The sequence below is a fragment of the Sapajus apella genome, unplaced genomic scaffold (genome assembly GCF_009761245.1).
Source record: "Sapajus apella isolate SASKATOON/1434 unplaced genomic scaffold, GSC_monkey_1.0 scaffold28, whole genome shotgun sequence".
In the NCBI taxonomy this organism is placed as follows: domain Eukaryota; kingdom Metazoa; phylum Chordata; class Mammalia; order Primates; family Cebidae; genus Sapajus; species Sapajus apella.
In genome coordinates this window covers 16,259,992-16,279,936 of record NW_022436968.1, presented here as the reverse complement: position 1 = coordinate 16,279,936, position 19,945 = coordinate 16,259,992, and the positions used below count along the sequence as shown (strand labels likewise).

The window sequence follows — 19,945 nt, the reverse complement described above, 5'->3', positions numbered from 1 at the left end:
AAAATAATTTTCTTTGAAATTTTTTCCTAAGGATAGAATATCTTAATTAAAGGAATGCAATAAATAAATGGTGAGGAAACTTTATGTAACGTTGAACTATTTTTTAGGAAGTAAAGCTTACAAGTACGATCCGGAAAGCCACATTTATTTTAGCTGTATAACTCTGAGCCAACTAGCAGCATCAAAGAGTACCTACAACCTTATACCCGCTCTGCTGGATCAAAAATAATGCAAGTATGCCAGTCTGAGCCCATTCATAGACCCTGGCATCTTTGTTTGGCTTATGGTCTGATAGAGAAACTGCTATCATGTGTTAAACATCCTGCATGTACTCTGACTTTCACCTGTCCTTTTCTATTTCACACAGTTCCTTTAGTTGTTGACAAGTTCAGAAATAGCCTTACAGGTGTTTGGAGTAGGGCCTCTCCCTTGAGTTTCCAGTTGGCGTGGATATCATCTTCAGAGATTTCAGTTTCAAAGCGGGCTGTCTCAGTCTCCATCACCTCCACACTATGCAGGGGTCGCAGCAGTTTAATTTCTCGATCTAGAAAAGTAAAGGGCCAGCAAGGGTCATCACCTTCTGGCATAAATAACCCCAATGCTTCAAGAGTGAAACTCGTGGAAATTTCATTACCCTCAATGTCAAGTTTTCCTGAGGTCTTATCTGTCCCACAGTCACAGGTGTACTGTCCAATATCTGGTTTCAAGGCTTTCTTTAGGATTAGCATGCGTTTCTTGCCATCTGCCTTAATAACAGCATTTTTGGATGGCTTTATTTCCTTCCCATCCTTAAACCATTTCACTGGTGCATCTGGTTTGCTAATTTCACACTGTAGAATCACTTCATCTTTCTCTACGGCAGTATAATCTTGAAGTTTTCCTGTAAAATATGGGTCTCCCTCTGCAAGTAAAGTATAAGTGAAAAAATTTTATTAATCACCTTAGGGAAATAACAATCTCTTAGAAAGCTTAAGGGGCAACTCCCACAGTTCTGAGCATATTTTTAAAGTTTGTCAAGTGTTTAATCATTCAACATGTTTATGTTCAAAAGTTCTCTAAATATTAGAAAGGGAATCAGTGTATGGGATTTATCAGATCTAATCCACTCATACTGAATTTTGAAACATTTTATTAACAGTAGCCAAAAAGAGTGTGAAATTTAGCTTCAATTACAATTTTGTGTTCCTACATTATTTGGATAAATTTCTAATTTCTTAGAAATTCTATTATGCCTAGTTTACTTTTAAGCTTTCAGACTCACATTGTTAGTTTTTGATAATCAATTAATAGTTTGCCTTTAATTGTGTCTATATATGTTAGACTTCATATTTAATCTTGTTGATATTAAGTGGCCAAGAGAGAAAATGAGGCTTATTAATGTAAGTTATGTAATATCTTCTCTTATGGGAAACTTGAAAAACACTCCTTTGAAATAATTTTGATAAAATAAAGAGATATAAAGTATTTATATATTCTTATTTTAAACATGACCAGGGTCAATAATTAATGAACAGTTTTAATTTTGCTTTTAATTGGTGATTTTGTGGGTGTTAGCTAGAGTCTTCATTACTTTATAGTAATAAAGGTAAAGAGTTTTAGAAATAAACCTGATACCATGTGATAGCTTCTTAAGGAGCTGGGATGCCTTCATGCAATATAACACTTAGAAGACTATTTTATAGAATAGATGCTCCACAGATTTCTGTTGAATTTAATACAATAAAATTAAAATTTGAATAGCACCTACCAAGCACAGTGAGTTTAGCTTCTGAACTCAACCCCATAGCTTCTACTCTAATTTGGGAGGTGTCATCAATAGACAGGTCTTTGAATGTGATTGAATGAATTTTCCCTTCGTCATCCATTGAGACTGACTTGCTGGTGTGTAGGCGCTGGTCATTCTTGAACCACTTAACTCGGATGTTATCATGAGATAACTCCACAGTAAACACAGCGCTTTCCTTCTCTTTGGCAGTTACATCCTTGAGAGGGGTGAGGAATTTGAGCCGGATTCCTATCATGAAAAAAAAAAATAACTTATTAATTGAAGCACTTGCTATAAAACTAAAAGAAAAAAAAGATTTTGGAGTGGACTATTTGATAAAACTACCTTCGATGATCAGTTTGCCACTTGTATGCTTATCTTCAGCTTCAAACATGTATTTGGCTTCATCTTCAAACGCAGCCGACTTGATCACCATTGAATGCTTAGTGCCATCCTTTATAAGCTCAATTCTGTCATCACCTGTGATTTCCTGGGTTCCTTTTAGCCAACGGAATGTTTTGGGTTCCCTTGATACTTCACATTCAAACTTAGCCTCATCTTTCTCGAAGACTTTAACATCACTGAGAGGTGTGATGAAGATAAGAGGCAATTCTGAAAGAAGTGGACAGTGGATAAAGTCAGAATACATTTCCATTCATGACCCTTGATCAATGCAGGGGCATATCAGGAAGTCTTGCAAAGAAAATACAAAAGTGTGGCTGACAAGTAGAGCATACCTTTCACTTTCAAATTGGCTGCAGATTTGGCATTAGCAGCCTGGAAGGAAACCTCTCCTGTCATACCCAGCTGACAGTTATGAAGGATCAGAATATGCTTCTTCCCATCTTCGATGATTTCACAGTCCTGTTTGGAGTGAGGATTTAGAAGGAAAGAAAAAACATCATTTATATAGTTATTCCTACAGATCATCAAGAGATTTTATACCTTTTTTTAACGCTACGCAACCAAGCAACCCCCCTCCTATATGATCAGCTAATCTTGACTTACAGGGGAAGCAGTCAAAGGCTCTCCCTTCAGCTTCCACTGGCCATGAACATCAGGTTCAGAAAGTTCAATTTCAAACCGGGCTGTTTCGCCAACAAACACCTCTACTCCATATAGAGGCTTTTCCACTTTTATTAGTCGAGCTGAAATGATACAGTTTTGTTAGCATGACCAAACTAATAAACTGCCGGTTCAGATACTCAGAATTTTACGTTGTTGAGCAACTCACCCTCAACAGTAACATTTGCCTTGGTCTGGTCTGTGCCACAGTCACACACATATTCGCCTTTATCTTTAAGTTCCGCCTTTTTGATTTTTAAGATGCGGCGCAGGCCATCTGCCTTGATAGAATATTTGGGTGAAGGGATAATCTCTTCACCATCTTTTAACCATTTCACTGGTACATCTTTGCTCACTTCACACTTCAAAATAATCTCATCCTTCTCCACTCCAGTTTTGTCATGTAATTTCACAGTGAAGTAGGGATCGGCTTCTGCAAAAGACATTTAGCATAAAATTAGAAGAATGTGAAAACTAAAGTTTATTAAAGAGTAAAAGGTTGGGAGGTCGAGCTGGGCGGATCATAAGGTCAAGAGATCGAGACCATCCTGGCCAACATAGTGAGACCCCACCTCTACGAAAAATACAAAAATTAATTGGGCATGGTGGCTCATGCCTATAGTCCCAGCTACTTGGGAGACTGAGGCAGGAATTGAATTGCTTGAACCCAGGAGGTGGAGGTTGCAGTGAGCTGTGATCACGCTATTGCACTCCAGCCTGGTGACAGAGTGAGACTTTGTCTCAAAAAAAAAAAAAGAGTAAAAGGTTGCAAAATATTTTATTACTCCCCACTTCCATGATTCAGAAACTGACTATCTGGTTATAGTTGGTTACATTTACCTAACACCTTCAGCTGTGCTGTGGAGCTCAGGTCCTTGACTTGAGCTTTTATCTGAGATATATCATCCAGTGTCACTTCTTTCATTTGCAATTTGTGAGTCTTGCCCTCGGAAGAGATGAGTACTGTTCTGCTTGTGTGGAGTTTGGCATCATTTTTGAACCAGACTACATGCATTTTTTCATGAGAAAGTTCACATACAAAAGTTGCTGTTTCACCTTCTTTTACTGTTTGATCTTCAAGAGGTGATATGAATTTCAGTCTTACACCTGAAATGCAAGCATAGATAATGTGCTCAGAAACACAGTTCACCTTCAGAATTCCACTCTCATCTGCCTAAGTAAAAGGGACTCATTTCACATGGCATTTATTTATTCATCTTTCCAAATAGAGCTCCACTAAAAAACAAATCAAGGGGGTTGTTTTGGTAACACTGTGAAAGTTAATTAGTTATGCTGATTATTACAGCTTTAGAACTTGGCATCCTGTCTTTAAAGTCATAGGTTTGTATGCCTTTATGGGATGTCACAGATCTCATTAGCTCTCTTACCTGTGACAAATAACCGAGCTGAGGTCTTCTTGCCCTCTACCTCAGCAGTATAGACACCTTCATCATCAAATTGAGAATCATTAATAACAAGAATATGTTTCTTTCCATCCGCAATGATATCGAATTTGTCAGATGACTTGATTATATCAGGTCCTTTGGACCATATAACATTTGCCTCTCGGGTGAGGACACATTCAAATCGAGCCTGTCGCCTTTCTGGAACAGTGACATCCTTCAGGGGCACAGCAAAGTCCAGTTCGATTTCTGAAAATCAGACATTAAGAATGAGGCTTTTCAGAATGTACAGGGATGTGTAATGAAGTTGAGCCCACTCCCTGAATTCTAAAAACTCCATACCTTTTACTGTCAAAATGGCAGTTGTAAATGCATTAAGGGCCTGGTAGAGGACTTCGCCAGCTTGATCCAGTTTGACTTTGTGCAAAGTTAAGAAGCGTTTTCCGCCATCTGCTTTGATTTCACAAGTCTGAAAAACAATACTTTTAGTAACCATTTGAAAGACATAAATTCCCTGTAGGAGAAATGTTTCAAATATGATCTCTATAGAGTCTTAAAAATTACTAGTAATAAAAGTAAGGAGAGAATTCTGTCATAACATTTTACAAAAGTTGTTCAAGTTATACACAAATAATACATAAAATGTCTTTTCTCCTTGGAGACTTTAGAAGACTTCATTATTATGAACTCCAATCTGAATCTAGGATGTAGATCCTGAATATAGGCTGTGGTTATTTTGTATGACTAACAACTGAAAATGTGAAATTACTCACAGGTGAGGGTCTTAGAAGTTCTCCTTTAAGTTTCCATTGTCCAGGAATGTCTGCCTCTGAGATTTCTGCATCGAAGCTTGCACTTTCTTTCTCATAAATGGTAACGTCCTCTATTGGTTTAAGCAGTTCAACTTCACGCTCTGTATTGGTTAGGGATGAAGTAACATAATGCTTTAGACAATGCAACAATGCTTTGCTCTTATGTGTTTTGGTGTGTTACCTGGTCTTACACATACACAAAACTTATCTTTGAGAATAAAAGGTAAGATTTTCATACCTCCAAGTGTCAGCTTGGCAGGGTATCTTTTCCCTTCAATTTCCACTGCATATTCACCAATATCTTCTGGCATAGCATTCTTAATTTTGAGGTATAGATGATTTCCATCTCTCAGTATTTCAGTCTTATCAGTTGGTTCTGGAGGGATTTCATCATATCCTTTGAACCACTTAATGTTTGGAGTATCTTTTGCTATATCACAGGCAAAAATAGCTGTCCCCTTGGGTTTCACATGCTGGTCTCGTATAGGTTTCACCAGCCAATCTCTAATGACTTCTATATGAAAATAAGATAAGAAAAAATGATTAAGATCTGAACAAGTACTATACATAGCTTCCTTAGTAAATTTCAGAAATAGAAAAAAAATTACAAAATTGGGCATAATTAATACACTATAGGATATATTGATATTCCCCTCTTAGGTACAAGATTTCTGATATTGTGATACTGGGAAATGAAGTGCTTTCTTCCATTTTCCTAGTGTGATAATAAGCAGAACAAAATCTCCCAGGAAAGTACTAACCTACTACTTTTACGCAAGATGAACACTCCAGGTTGTTGGCGTTTTCCACAGTAACTGTGTATGTTCCAGCATCTGTGTCATCTGCATCATTGATAGTCAGGGCCCTCATCAAGCCAATGACACCTGGCACAATTCGGCCAGGTTTCTCCACCACAATCTTGCCATCCTTCCTCCAGACCACATCACGCTCTTTGTTTAACTCGCAGCTCAAGTACAATGGCTGTCCTTTGACCACCGTGACTTCCTCTTCCAGTGTTTTTACAAAACGCACAGGAAGTTCTGTGGAGAATTTCAGTATATATTTCAATACATACAATATTTTCAATGAAATAAAACTTGGAAATAAGAGGTTTTGTAAAACTACAATGCAAGCTACTACTAAGGTTTGTTACATTCAAGTTTAATATAGATTATGTTCAGAAGACTGGAAATTACCTTCTACAACAAGTTTAGCCGTGGAGGTCTTTTCTTTGTTTCCCAAACGTAAAACACAGGTGTATTCACCAGCATCAGAAAGTTGAACATCAATGATGTGTAGCTTTCTGTCTTTACCATCTGCGATAAACCTGTGCTTGGGGCTCTCACGGATATTGCTACCGTCTTTCATCCAGGTCGTAATTGCAGTGGAGGGGGAGACCAAACATTCAAAGATTGCTGAAGAGCCAACAAACTCTGATTCAGTCAAGACGATATCTTTGATTTCTTTCACAAACTTCAATGGCACAGCCTTTAGCTGGTAGGTGAACGGGGCTTCATCTGGAGGTTTTTCCCCACCACTTCCCGGCCTTAACTTTCTCCTTTCGGCTTCTATTGGTGAAGGAGTCTTTTTGGCTACACCTAAATCAAAGTAAAATTAAAAAGTTGATCTGGCATCTCCATAGGAGTCAGAATATGTATACTTGGCTGCCTACTGGATAAAACCAGCCATAAAGCAATTAGAAAACAACAACAGAAAATTAAAGACCAGGCAATTGAAAGGTCAGTTTAATTTATATTGCCTTTTTTCAGACAGGAAAATGAGATAGTATAAGGAATCCATGAATAATAAATGCTCCTTTCCTCAAGTTTTAATCTGAAGTATAAAATAGCCAGATTAATGACTAATTATTTTATCTGCCATGTATAAATATCATGCATATGAAAAATGAGGCTAAGAACTTATAGGATTTGTTATGCTAAAATATAGTTGATTATATACATATATTTACTTGCATAACATTAAAAGAGTATTATTTGAAATATCAGAAAACATGCTAGTTTTAGTAGAATCAATTAGAAATAATAAAAATTGTTAGGAATTTTGAAAATTCTTTTCCCTTGAATATGGACTTTGGAAATTCAGAGTGGAAGGTTACAATGCAAGAACTAGAAAAACGAATCTCACCTTTAATGGGACCTTTTGGCTTGGCAGCCTCTTCCTTAGGTTTGGCTTCTGAAATAAAAATAAAAATCAGCATTTAAGCAATTTTCAGACTTATTTCATGTTTAATAGTAAACCATGGAAGGTGAGTCATGTTCCATTACAAATATTAATGCATAAAGAGAAATTGGTTTCATTTATATGACTTCTGAGATTAATATTTCAAGGAAGGTGTATTCTGAGATTGAAGAGATCAAGCTAAATTGCCAACATATTTACGATTTAAAAATTCTTTCAGCAAGTGCCTTATTCTCTTCCCATTTTTGGAAGGCTTACTGTTGCCTTGTGAGGAAAAGTTTTGCTCTTGCCTAGCTATGCAAAATATTTTATGTTTATATGTGTGCTAATTATATGAACCAAGGAAATAAGGTTTTGTCAATAAGAAATCAGTGTCAGAAAAAGGAGAAAGGGAAATGACCGAGAAGTTACCAAAAAGAAGTTCTTTTTATGTCTAAATTGGGCAGACAAACAAATCCAGGGAAGACTAAGGAAAAAGAGTCTATGTATCACACATATATGAGTTTCTTTGAAGATTTCCCTTAATTAGACAATGAAGTAAAGCAGAAGCAATAGAGCTCTGACATTTAGAGTCTGATTCAATTATTACATAGGGACAGTATAAACAGTGGAGCGAGTTCTCTAACTTCAGCCCCCAGTATAACTAACTGAGAATAGCTTTATTTTTATACATACTTAATTAACCAATAGCAGTTCATCACCTTTTTCTGAATAATAAAAGTACTACATTGAAATTATAAAAGTTTAAAAGAACAATGCTGGAATCATAAACATCAGTGACAAAATATAACATAAATATTAAAAATTAAACTACAGACAAAAGAACATAGTATGTTTTTTCATGTCATCAAACGTGATACACACCAAATATTTTGAGATAATTTTAAAAAGTCTAAATAATTTATATAAAAATATAAATATAAAATGACATATATAATTATTGAATTAATGAATAATTTTAAAAATATAATTTTTCTGAATAGTTTTATTTATTGATTTATTAAAGATGTAAGCTAATTTTTATTATAAGTTTCAGAAATTAGATTTAAAAATGTCTCTGTCAAACGATTATGGATATTTCTAAATGTTATTCCCAGGTGCTAGCACATCTCATTGTGAAATGTAACAAACAGTTTTTTAAAAATTCATCCTGAATTTTTTATTTTGTGTCTTATCAGTGGAGACGATCATTTTTCCATAGGAAAAAACTGTCAAGGCATTACACTGAATGTCTTAGATTCTTCACATCTTAGAAAATTTATCAATATATGCATTTCCCCCTTCTTTAAATTTACTTTGTTTTGGTTATGGTTTGGTTATTTTTTTCTTTGTAAAAAAATGTCAACTTTTATTTTTAATTCATGGGATGCATGTGCAGTTTTGTTACATGGATATATTTAATGATGCTGGGGTTTGGGATATGAATGATCTCATCACCCAGGTAATAAGTCAAAGGTCAAATAGGATGTGTGTTTATTAATGACTACCAATTATGCATCAAACCAGTTTTGATCAATTATATACCATATTATCACTTAAATGAAGAACTATACTAAATAGTTCATATGCAACTAATAGATGCTTTAAGTTTGGACTTGAGATATCTATACCATTAAATTAGAATATTTAAGAAAGTTATTATTGATCTAAATCCTTATACAGATTGAAAGACTGAACCATGCTGTCTCTTCTTTTTCTTTCTCATTGTGATAAAATATACCTAACATAAAATTTACCATTTTAGCAATTTTTAAGTGTTCAATTCAGTTGCATGAAATACATTCACAATGTTATACAACCATCAATACTATCCATTTCCAGAACCCAATATATAGACTTTTTTTAAAAAAGAGAAATTGTTCCAATAGGTTATAAGGGAAATTTGAAGCTTCATGGGAATCTTGTATGTATGCTCTTAAAGGGTCTCTGCCTGTCATCTTCGTTTTTATCAGCCCTAAACGTATTCATTAATTCATCTTCAAAGCATATGAAAGAAATGGTGCAGCCCAGGAACATACATTCCAATTAAAGCACAATATTCATCCACTGGGCAAGAGACAAGGTGGGTAAAAGATATCAGATGAAGAAAAGGTAGAAACTTATCACAAACTTCCAGGTGAAATGAAAACTATGTTGCAACATAAACAGGGCTTGAATTTTAATCAAGTGTGAATACTTTTATTAAGTCACCAAAACAAACTAGGAAAAAGAAAGCTACGGGATAAATACCTGCTTTCTTTCCAACCACCGGTACTGTTACTGGGGCAGCGATGGGGGTTGGTGTGGGTTCCACAGGAGGTGGTTTGATTGTTTTCACTTCTGTAGAGAGATGTCCATTGCATTAATGCATCAATTTGTTACTTCCTAAAAGCTTATTTGCTGGTTTGACTTTTCTGATATAATTTTGAAATCTTCAAATAACTAGTTTTTCAGAGAATAGTATACAGCAGTAAGCATATTGAGACATTAGAAATCATTTGCTACATACTGACTTTCACCTACTATCTTTTATTAAGTACATGTTATGTGTGTGAATCAAGAAGGATTATGCTGTTGACATTGAGGATAAGCTTGCTCACCTGCTTCAGGCTTTGGTTTTGCTTCAGGTGCAGGGAGAGGTATTGGTGGCTTGATTTCAGGCACTGAAATAATTCAGAGTAGAGGACAGATTATTACAGGATTTTTGAAGTTTTTCATGAAGTCATAACCAAAATTAAGCTGACATATTAATTGGAAGATATTAGAATTTATATACATATAATTATCGAATCAAGTATTTGATTAGTTTTCACTTTAAACAAAATATGTGGAAAATATAGTAAAGCAAATTCTTGGTTTTAATGTTGTTATTTATCTAATTGCCCATAAACACATTTCTTTTCTGGTAACTTATTTAGCAACTGGGTAATCATTATCCAATTGCACAGGACAGTGAGATGGTGAAGAAAATTAAGACATATGTGATGAACAGATTAAGGTCCTGTGTTCAAATCTTGATGTCAATGTAATGATATTTTAAATGATATGTATTTGCATTTTTAGAAGCAACTAAGAATGCCAGCAGGATTTATACCTTTAGTTGGTTCAGGAATCTTCCTTTCCCTTTTTGTAACTGTAGGTACTTCAGCCTCTTCAACAGGTTTTGGAGGTGGTGGTTCTGGTACTTTAAGATAATAAGATTATTTTTTAATGCTAATATTTGAATATTTAGGAAGCAACTCATCTGAAATATCAATTTATTTTTCAAAAGCTCTATTAATGGTTTTTTAAAGAAACTTATAGTTTATCAATTAATTTCTATTTTATTTTCTTGACTCTGCTTCCACTTATTTTTCTTCCTTTTATTCCATCCACTTGCCTTCCACTCCCCATAGCTCTCTCCTTCTAAATCACTTCTATAATAGTTCTCAATAATTATACACTTTGAGAATAGGCTAATGATAAAAACCAACCCATTTAAAAGCCCCCAGAGTTTATGAAACCTTTGCTGACACCCTCCCATGAATAGTCACTTGATTATTTCAGTCATTTCTACTGGAAGAACTTAGGTTGCAAAGTAATAATAAGAATGAAGTACAGGGAAATACATGAATGGATTTGGGAATTACTGCAAAAATATTTAAACAGAAAGCAGACAATGGAAAACAGAGACTACATCACAGATGAAATAGTGAAGCCATGTTTACATCTAACTTCATTTATGTTTACATGATAAACCTTTTGTTAAATGTCCATTTTGTTAAAAGATAATCTTACAAATAGTCACTGAGATTCCTACCTGCAGGTTTTTTAACTTTTTCTAGTTTTTTAGGTTCTACTTTAGGTTCTTCTTCTTCAGGTCTTTTTCTTAGAACTTTAAAGACAAAAAGGTTTATATGTAAACCAAGACAAACCAATGAAGATGTTGAATAAGCTTGACAAATGCAAATAATGTACAAAGCAAGGAAAATGAAAAAAAAGCATGCTACCTAACACTCTGGGAAGTAAGCATTTACACTAAAGGTTTTTTTTTGTTTTTGTTTTTGTTTTTTAAATCAGGTTGTTATGTGAAGTATAATAGCATTCAAAGTCACGTTGTTTCTGTGGCAGAAACAGCTCCAACACAAAATGAATAATTCGAATAGCAACGAATTCTAATAATAATTCAATGTTAATGATTTAATGAGTATACAAATAAGTAGAAAGTTTACTTAAGCAGAGATATCTAAAGAAATGCAGCCTAGAAATCAGTAATTCTATGTGAAGACATGTTAGAACTTAATTTTTCATTTGACTATCTTGCTTCTCATTCTTTAATATTTTCTTAATCAGAAAGATATGTTTAGTTTTTTGAAAAATGTTATTTATTAGTTGTGGTGATCCTGTGTCACACTTTAAAACTGAATGTTGAATTTAAGCTAAAGTAGTTTTATGTAAGGTATTTAATACGTTTAGTGTATTTTACTACACAGTTTGATTATGAAAATGGCAGTCATGGTTGTTGTTAGTTTAGAATATTATCAACTTAGTTATGTCTGTTAACATTTTAAATTTCAAAATACTGTGAATGCTCACAAAATTTCATCTTTTTAAAAAAACATCTAGAAATGACATTTTTCTTAATTTTCAGTGAAACTACGAATTTTGATATATAGGGAACCAGTTCAAAGAAAACCAAGAGACAGAAACATTTGTGAGCTTTCCAGTTCATTTTTAAAAGTATACTTAACGCTGACGGAACAGTTGAAAAATACTATACCGCTTTTCAGAACAACTTCTTCCTTTGGTTCAGGTTTACGTTCAGGAAGTAATTTGCGAACTTTCTTTTCACCTCCAGGCACTTAAAAGAATATGATTTCAAATTTTGAAGTGAATTCATATAAAAATAGAATTTCAACAAGAAGAATGTCTTTCCTAAAACTAGATAACTGTAGTGAATTAAGTAACAATTTTTGCTGCATATAAATATCACACAATTTAAGTTTAAATGATATATTTTGAGTTATCTCCTCTGCAAATGTCTATACAGCCTTGTGATGAAATTCAACTTCATTACCTGCAGGCAAATGTATTCATTTTAAATGAGTATAGAGGATGTTGTTCTATACTGACTTTACGAATCTTTTATCAAATTACAGGGTTTTTGACAGCATCTTTGTTCCAAACTGCCATTGTAGATCATCCAAATCTACATCCTTATCTCCCCAAATATTAAATACATTAAAATTATACTGGCAAGTATTAGTGCAATCATTCAGTCTTCCCCACTGAGGGGAGAAGGTGGCCAAGGGTTCCGGTTTGTGACTTTAATGCTGGGGAAGGGCCATATCTCACTTTTTGAACAGAAAAAGAATATCCTTTCTTAATATTTCTTTTTTGAAATAATAATGGATAAAATATTTAAAATTATAGAAATATAAAATTTCAAAGCTGGTGTTGGAAGCTCACTTTTCATTAATAAGAAAATGTTCTTAAATTTGTTCAAATTAAGGGACCCAAGGAATTTAAAATTAATTTTCTTTTGTGTCTATAGTGAATACTGAGCATGGTGGATGACGCTATTTTATAAAGCAGCCTCTTTTGCTATTATGACCCTCATAGATTTGAATGGGGAAAGAAAGGAACATGTGGCGATTATTAAACCATTTTCCTCTCTACTAATGTCAATTAAAATCTAATTTAAAACCTTATTTATTTGTAGCATGTAACTATTTGCTCACTATCAGAAATCTTAATTTTTTAGGTATTTCTATAAAACTTTCCATTTAGTGCTTTAAACATGTTTGTAATTCATTAGTTTTTCGTATGATAAAGATAACTTTGCTTAACTCTTATTTCAAAAATTTATGTGTACAATAGGCAAATATGTATTTCATTTTGAATAATCATTTTTTTCTAATGTCAAATATTTTAAGTAAAAATTTTCCCGTTGAACATTACATATTTTATCCAGGATAAGTTGTGCTGGCTTCAATACTATTTTAGAATACCAGTCTTCCTAGTAACTATTTTTATTGCTCAAACCCAGAAAGAAGAGCATGCTTCTAATTAATGTAAAGTGGGGAGGCATAATATAGATTTGCTTTACTGATGTAATGGACATAGTGAAAATATATCTGTGCATTTTTGCATTATTATTTTATTTTAAAAATCTTGATGTTTGAGAACATACCATTGTATCTATTATTTTTAAAGTCATTATATGTGATTATGTGCTATTTTAATGTATATGATCAATATCCATGATAATATTATTTTGTAATCTCCTCTTTATGAATTAGGAAATGTATATTCATATGGGTAATTTTGTTTCCCAAAATTTCAGAGTTACCAGAAACAGTCTTAATTTCTAGGTCTGAATGTGTTGATTACTTGAACAGAACACTGCTACCCACTAGAAAAATTGTTTAGTTTTGATAGATGCTTTCTAGACTCTTAAGATTCATTTATTTTTCTTTAGGGTCTAATTTTAGATGCGAACTTATTAGGGAAAATACTGTTTTTAGAAAAATTACCTACACTAATAATGACTTTTTTTGAAATGTGAGCTCTGTACACTTCAGAGAATGCCTTAGAGTCAGTGAGAAGAAAGTGACACGAAAGTCCTAAGGAAATCCCTGCAAATAACCATAATAATATTAAAGGAGGATAGGACTTATTTTCAGTACCTATAACACTGGCTAAAATGCTTGTATCAGGTGAAATGTCAAAACATTTTACTACTAGCTCTCAACATTTTAACCTTATATGTCTCTTGATATCGATTTTGGTTAACAAGTAAAATTTGATATTTTTAAGTTTAGGAAAATGCAAGAAGACATGTAGATGAGACAAAGATAGGCCATGTCTATACAATGTATGAAATGGATGGGAAACAAAGGAAGCCACACTCATGAGCCAGGACTGTGAAAGCCACAGAAACATAAGAAATGAATGGGACTACTCTCTGATCACTGAAAAAGAGAGAGAGAGAACATTCAATGGAGGCAGAAAGAGTGAGAAGTCAGCAGAAGGACTACTACATAAGAATATATTTTTCAGCCTGTGAAATACCTTTCAGAGGTGTAAGCTCCACTTTTTCTGGAACCTCAGGTTTTTCAGGAACTTTCTTCTTTGAAACAGCTTTAAAGAATATAATCTTACTTTTATTATTTGTATATTTAATCTGAAGCAAGTGATTAACTTTCTGCTTCAAGAATCAAAACCAAGCTTTGCTTATAACCAGAAAGCATTAATAACAGCCAAGAACAGTCTCCAAAGAACGTGCAAGCAGCATTCGAACTATGAAAACAGACTGTAGTTTTACTCCAAAGTTCGGTAGTTAATTAAAGACCAGTAGAGAAAGAAGACAATTTTTGTTATTCACAGGAGGAAGAAATTTTCCTTTGACTATACATTTTACATTAAGGGAAATGTATTTTTGTGTGTGTTCTCATGGAGTGTCAATCAACAGATGGGTATCCTTTCAAGAGATGCAAGAAAGTCCCCCTACTGGCCAGGAGTGTTGTAGAGGGCAAGAATCACCAGCAGCAGTGTCTTCGAGCAATGCTGGAAGACTCTGGCTTTGTAGATGCATAGGTCTGTATGGGGAAAGTGCATATCTAAGATTACATCTAGATAATTTTAGATTGGGGAATCACATGACATCACAAGACAACTTTTTATTAAAATAAGAATAATATGTTTCTGCCAGTTTATTTCAGCTTTTAAAGAAGTTGATATTTAAAAAATTAAGTAACGTTGTGTCAACTCATAGAAAAATCAAAATATAAGAAGTAGGAAGAGAAGTTGTCTTCATAACCACTCTTTCCAGCTCCCCTGAGAACAACATAGAATGCTTTTATTAAGTTACAAAAAAAAAAAAGATGTGGAACAGTGACAAGTCATTCATATGCTTTCCTTTCATGATATATAGGTGCATATCAGCTATTGGAAATCATAACTATATTACTTGTAATATATTTAAAAGCACATGCAATTCTTTAAGAGCAAAGTTTTGGCTTTTATGTAAATTTGTTACTGCAATATTAAAAATATCTTGCAAAGATTTCTTATACATTCCCTATGCATAAGACCTCAACGATATGCATAGCAATCAGGCTTTGAAATCAGAAAACTTTTTCTCCCCACTCCAAAAAAGAAAGTTAATTGGACAGCTCCTGCATTCAGATATCCTGGATGATGCTATCAATGTACTTTCTGACATTTGCAGCAGCAGGCATGGCATGACAAGCAACCCAGGAACCATGGGGCAGCAGAAGACGCAGCTCTATGCAATCTCACAGTACAATTATGTCTGAAAGGACACACTTCTAAAAGTCATACATTTCTGGCAAGCATCATTTCAGATGGCTGGATAGAAGTTTGAAGCAGGCTAATAAAACTTTGGAAGTTGCATTTTTTACCTTTAAGTTGGAATAATTTCTCCTTTACATCTTCCTTAGGTGGAGCAGGTGGAGGAGCTGGGGGCCTTGGTTTGAGTTTTGGTTTCTCAATAACCTTCTTTTCAGGTTCAGGTTCTTGAAAGAGTATTTTAGAGGTATTAGTATATGTATATGTTAGCATGTGGATATGTAGTATATTCAATAGAAATTTATTTTTATATATATATATATATATATATATATATATATGAAGTACAAAATTTGCCTTTTAAGGTACATAATATCAATATTCAACATAAAACATGGAACATAAAAATATCAACACTTTACACAGATGATGAGAAACAAAGCAAAGTCACCAATAACAACAACATACAAAGCCTCCAGACAAGTCACAATTGACATGAGATAAGTAGTACAAGTTACATGGAAACTTAAGAATGAGGTTCACATTTAACAAAGAATACTTTACATACAGATGGAAACAGACTTACTACATATGCACAACAACATAAACCATATATATTTCAAGAGAAAGAATATGATAAAGAAGATTTAAGTCCACCAGATTTAATACCTTTTACTGGTATTTCTTCAGGCTGTGGTTCAGGTTCAGGCTCTTCAGGTTTAATGTACTTTTCAATTTCACGTTCTTTAAAGAATGTTGACAAAGAATATAAGATTGTAATGTAAAGTTCTTCAAAAAGACATACAAATTTCACATTGATGCAAAGATTAGTCACAAAATAAAAATATACAATTCATATAATAAAAGATTATATATATAAATAAAATTGTATATTTTTATTCATATATATAAATAAAAATATACAATTCATATAATAAAAAGATTTCCATTTTATTATACTTGAACTGCCTATTAATTAGCTTATTCAATGTATATTGATGGCAAATGAGATGACTTTTAAAATTTGATACTATGTTATCATTTGAGAATCCAAGGCAATTATTCCATTTTGCTTCAGTAAACTGTATCTTTTGGAATTTATAAGTACCAATAAGATAAACCAAATTAAAGATTCTAACTCAAAAGAAGTGTAACTATTTAAAAAGTAAAGCAGTCAAACATGCTAGACTGCTTTTGTATATAATTTCAAGAAAGAATATTGTCCTGTAAATGCTTTTGCGATTCTAACAGGAATCTTCAAGAGATTAAAAAAATTTATATATATGTATGTATACCTTCAACAGGGGGAGTCTCTTTTCTACCAATGGTTATAGATGCTTTTTCTTCATATATTATTTCCTCAGGAGTCTCTTCCACTTTAAAAAACACAGTGTTTTATTTTAGATTATATTTAGAATAGAATACTACAACTGCTATTCTATCCACCTACTTACATTAAGTAACACTCTATAACATATTATTCAGATGACCCCCAAATATCAGTAACTTCAATACATATGACAGACAGACAAATACATAAGACTCATCTACAATCAAAGCAAGAGGATGAAGACAATTGTCATCTTTCCAAGATTTATGGAGAATCCGTGTACCTTCAGCAGGTGGAGCTTCTGGCTCTGCAGGGATAGGTAGAGGCACTTCCTTTTCTGGGATGATTTTCTTGGGCACTTTGGGCACTTTAAAGATACGATTTGGTTTACTTACTACTTTGTTTACGATTAAGAATTTAGAAGACATGCAAGAGTCTAAAGAGCAGGCAAAGAATGCAGGGGTAAGAGCTTCATCTTAGAAGACTTCATGGGGAAAATGGCTTCTGAGGCACAGTACCCTTTTAGACACCCTGAGTTTATATATGAATTTTCTCATCCTTTTTGTCATTTGCTTCTAGTCTTCTGTGCATCTTTAAATGAAGATCTTTTCCCACTGGTGTAACTTTGACACTTAAAAAATTTTTCTCTACTTTTTCTGAGTAATTGTTCCTGCACACTCAGCTCTTACTTCCATGGGAATGACTTTAAGATCCATGTCTCTAGGCCTGATCTCTTTCTTAAGCTCCTGATGCACGCTCCCAACTTTCATGCTTTAAAGGTGAAAAATACATCTACCACCTTCTTCTAACATTAGTTCAGAGACCCAATGAACCATTTTGTTGGCCATCTAGCTTTAAACCTTACAATGATCTTGGGCTCCTCAATTTCCCTAATGGTTTTGATAATGGTTGGAGGTCACTCAGTCTCCATCTCTCTCAAACCTAATCCCCCTTTTCATTTCTACCACAACGGATCTTGTCCAATTCTTAATGACTTTAAGTAATTGCAATGGTTCTTTACTATTTAGTAGCTAAAATTGCTGCCAGTTATCTTTCTAAAGGCCAAATCCTATTAATATGTATGCCTGCTTCAAAACCTTTGAAGCTTCCTATTGCCTATAGAAAAAGTACAAGCCTTTTACTGGCATTTGAAATACTTCAAAGTATGACCCCATCTTTATATCTGGTATTATCTTTCAAGACACTACACAACCAACACATACTCAAATTATGTAAGTTTACTTGAATATCATTTCCTTAATTTCTTTCTTTTTTTTTCTCCCTCCCTCCCTCCTTCTCTCCCTCCCTCCCTCCCTCCCTCCCTCCCTCCTTCCCTCCTTCCCTCCTTCCCTCCTTCCCTCCTTCCTTCCTTCCTTCCTTCCTCTTCCCTCCCTCCCTTCCTCCCTTCCTCTTTCTACAGAGGCTCATTCTGTCGCCCAGGCTGGAGTGCAGTGGTACGTTCTCGGCTCACTGCAACTTCCGTCTCCCAAATTCAAGTGATTCTCCTACCTAAGCTTCCCAAGTGGCTGGGATTACAGTTATGCATCACCATGCCAAGCTAATTTTTGTATTTTTAGTAGAGGCCATGTTTCACCATGTTGGCCAGGCTGCTTTTGAACTCCTGAACTCAAGTGATCCACCCACGTCGGCCTCCCAAAGTGCTGGGATTACAGGCGTGAACCACCACATCCAGCCTCATTTCCTCAATTTCTACATGTAAAAGTTTATCAAAATTTAAACTCAATTCTTCCACACAGCGTCTCAAGATGCCTCTGCCTGAAAGTAATCTCTTCTTGCCTTGTGTTTCTGCAGCCCTTTGTATTCACTTGCTACATGTAATCACTTCCTGTCTATATTAGAGTGATGTTATTTTTCTATCCTCTTACGTGGTTTACGTTATTTGAAGACAGAAGCAGGCCTTAATTTTTCTAATATGGTGTCTTGTTAATGGTCAACATTCAATAAAATATGTTGAATTGAGCTGTTCTACACATTGAATGAAAGAAGGTTCTTTTTTACCAGTTGTAACCATGTGATATATCACAGCACAACTGAATCCCATTCATTTCACTCCTGCTTGTCTGTTTCATTTTTTCTTTTCCTTCATTGTTTTCCCTTTTTCTGTGAAATGTGGTTTTTATATAAATTCACACTCAGTATGTTTTGCTCTAAGAACTATAAATGCTTAAACAGCAGCTAGAGAAATCAACCTTTTCTTCATGGTAGGTACCTTTTTCTGGAAGAACTTCTGGTTTTTTGGTAACAGGCACAGGTTCCTTCTTTACTGGAACAAGTTTCTTGGGCACCTCAGGCACTTTGAAGATATTAGTTTTGTTTTAAAAACAGAATTTTAAAACATTTAAAAATATTAAGAATAAAAAACCTGTATTTATTGAAGCAGCATTAAAATTAATGAAAACAAAATAAGGAAACTTTGCCCTTAGTTATGCAACAACAATGAGGACAACTTATTGGATTCCACCTTAAGATATCAGAGTACTTTCTTTTTTATAATGCCAGTGATGATGCAAATACCTTTACCTGCTGGTGTTTCTGGCTTCTTCACAGTTGGGACCTTCTTCACTGGGACAACTTTCTTTGGCAGCTCAGGTTCTTTAAAGATATTAGTAGCATTTAATAACATAAAGTTGCAAGGCGTAAGATATACATACAAGTTTATTCAACACCATAACATATAGATAAGCATTAGCAAACATATAATACAACACAGCACACAATAAGAAAAGAGTATAAAATTGTAGACACCACAAAAATGAAGTATTCATTTTAACATGAGTACCTTTAGGAGGCGGCGCTTCTGGTTTTTTGATGACAGGAACTTTCTTCTCTGGGACAATTTTTTTGGGCTCTTCTGGCACTTGAATAATAGAAATTTCTTTCAGAGTCAGTTAATTACAATGAAAAGTTTAATGCTTATGAATGAATTTAAAACCACACATATTTCTTGGTATGCACATTGTAAAATTCTGTGAGATCAAAGTTTTATGTGCAGAAATAACTTTTGTTCTGGTTAATGTATTCAAATGCCAGACAATGAGATACAAGACTGATACTTTGCCTTAAAAGAAGATACGTAGAC

The 19,945-nt window shown here is 34.0% G+C and overlaps 1 protein-coding gene across 3 annotated transcripts in view; it reads right to left on the bottom strand.

The window, feature by feature from the left end:
* TTN (titin) overlaps positions 1-19,945 on the bottom strand; it is a 269,746-nt gene that overhangs the window by 102,584 nt on the left and 147,217 nt on the right. For 2 of the 3 annotated variants that reach the window (XM_032293068.1, XM_032293069.1), the window contains 20 exons: positions 11,983-12,063; positions 11,023-11,097; positions 10,318-10,407; positions 9,824-9,886; positions 9,474-9,563; positions 7,191-7,238; positions 6,242-6,643; positions 5,807-6,085; positions 5,284-5,559; positions 5,007-5,146; positions 4,576-4,702; positions 4,219-4,482; positions 3,671-3,937; positions 3,000-3,263; positions 2,774-2,913; positions 2,503-2,629; positions 2,111-2,377; positions 1,748-2,014; positions 635-901; positions 405-544 (listed from right to left, as the gene is read on the bottom strand). In XM_032293068.1, coding sequence (XP_032148959.1) covers positions 405-544; positions 635-901; positions 1,748-2,014; positions 2,111-2,377; positions 2,503-2,629; positions 2,774-2,913; positions 3,000-3,263; positions 3,671-3,937; positions 4,219-4,482; positions 4,576-4,702; positions 5,007-5,146; positions 5,284-5,559; positions 5,807-6,085; positions 6,242-6,643; positions 7,191-7,238; positions 9,474-9,563; positions 9,824-9,886; positions 10,318-10,407; positions 11,023-11,097; positions 11,983-12,063 — 3,674 coding nt within the window. Of the gene's footprint in view, positions 1-404; positions 545-634; positions 902-1,747; positions 2,015-2,110; positions 2,378-2,502; positions 2,630-2,773; positions 2,914-2,999; positions 3,264-3,670; positions 3,938-4,218; positions 4,483-4,575; positions 4,703-5,006; positions 5,147-5,283; positions 5,560-5,806; positions 6,086-6,241; positions 6,644-7,190; positions 7,239-9,473; positions 9,564-9,823; positions 9,887-10,317; positions 10,408-11,022; positions 11,098-11,982; positions 12,064-14,276; positions 14,346-15,628; positions 15,743-16,184; positions 16,260-16,810; positions 16,892-17,128; positions 17,213-19,075; positions 19,160-19,386; positions 19,459-19,645; positions 19,724-19,945 lie in introns of all 3 variants that reach the window. The other variant, XM_032293067.1, reaches the window with a different exon arrangement.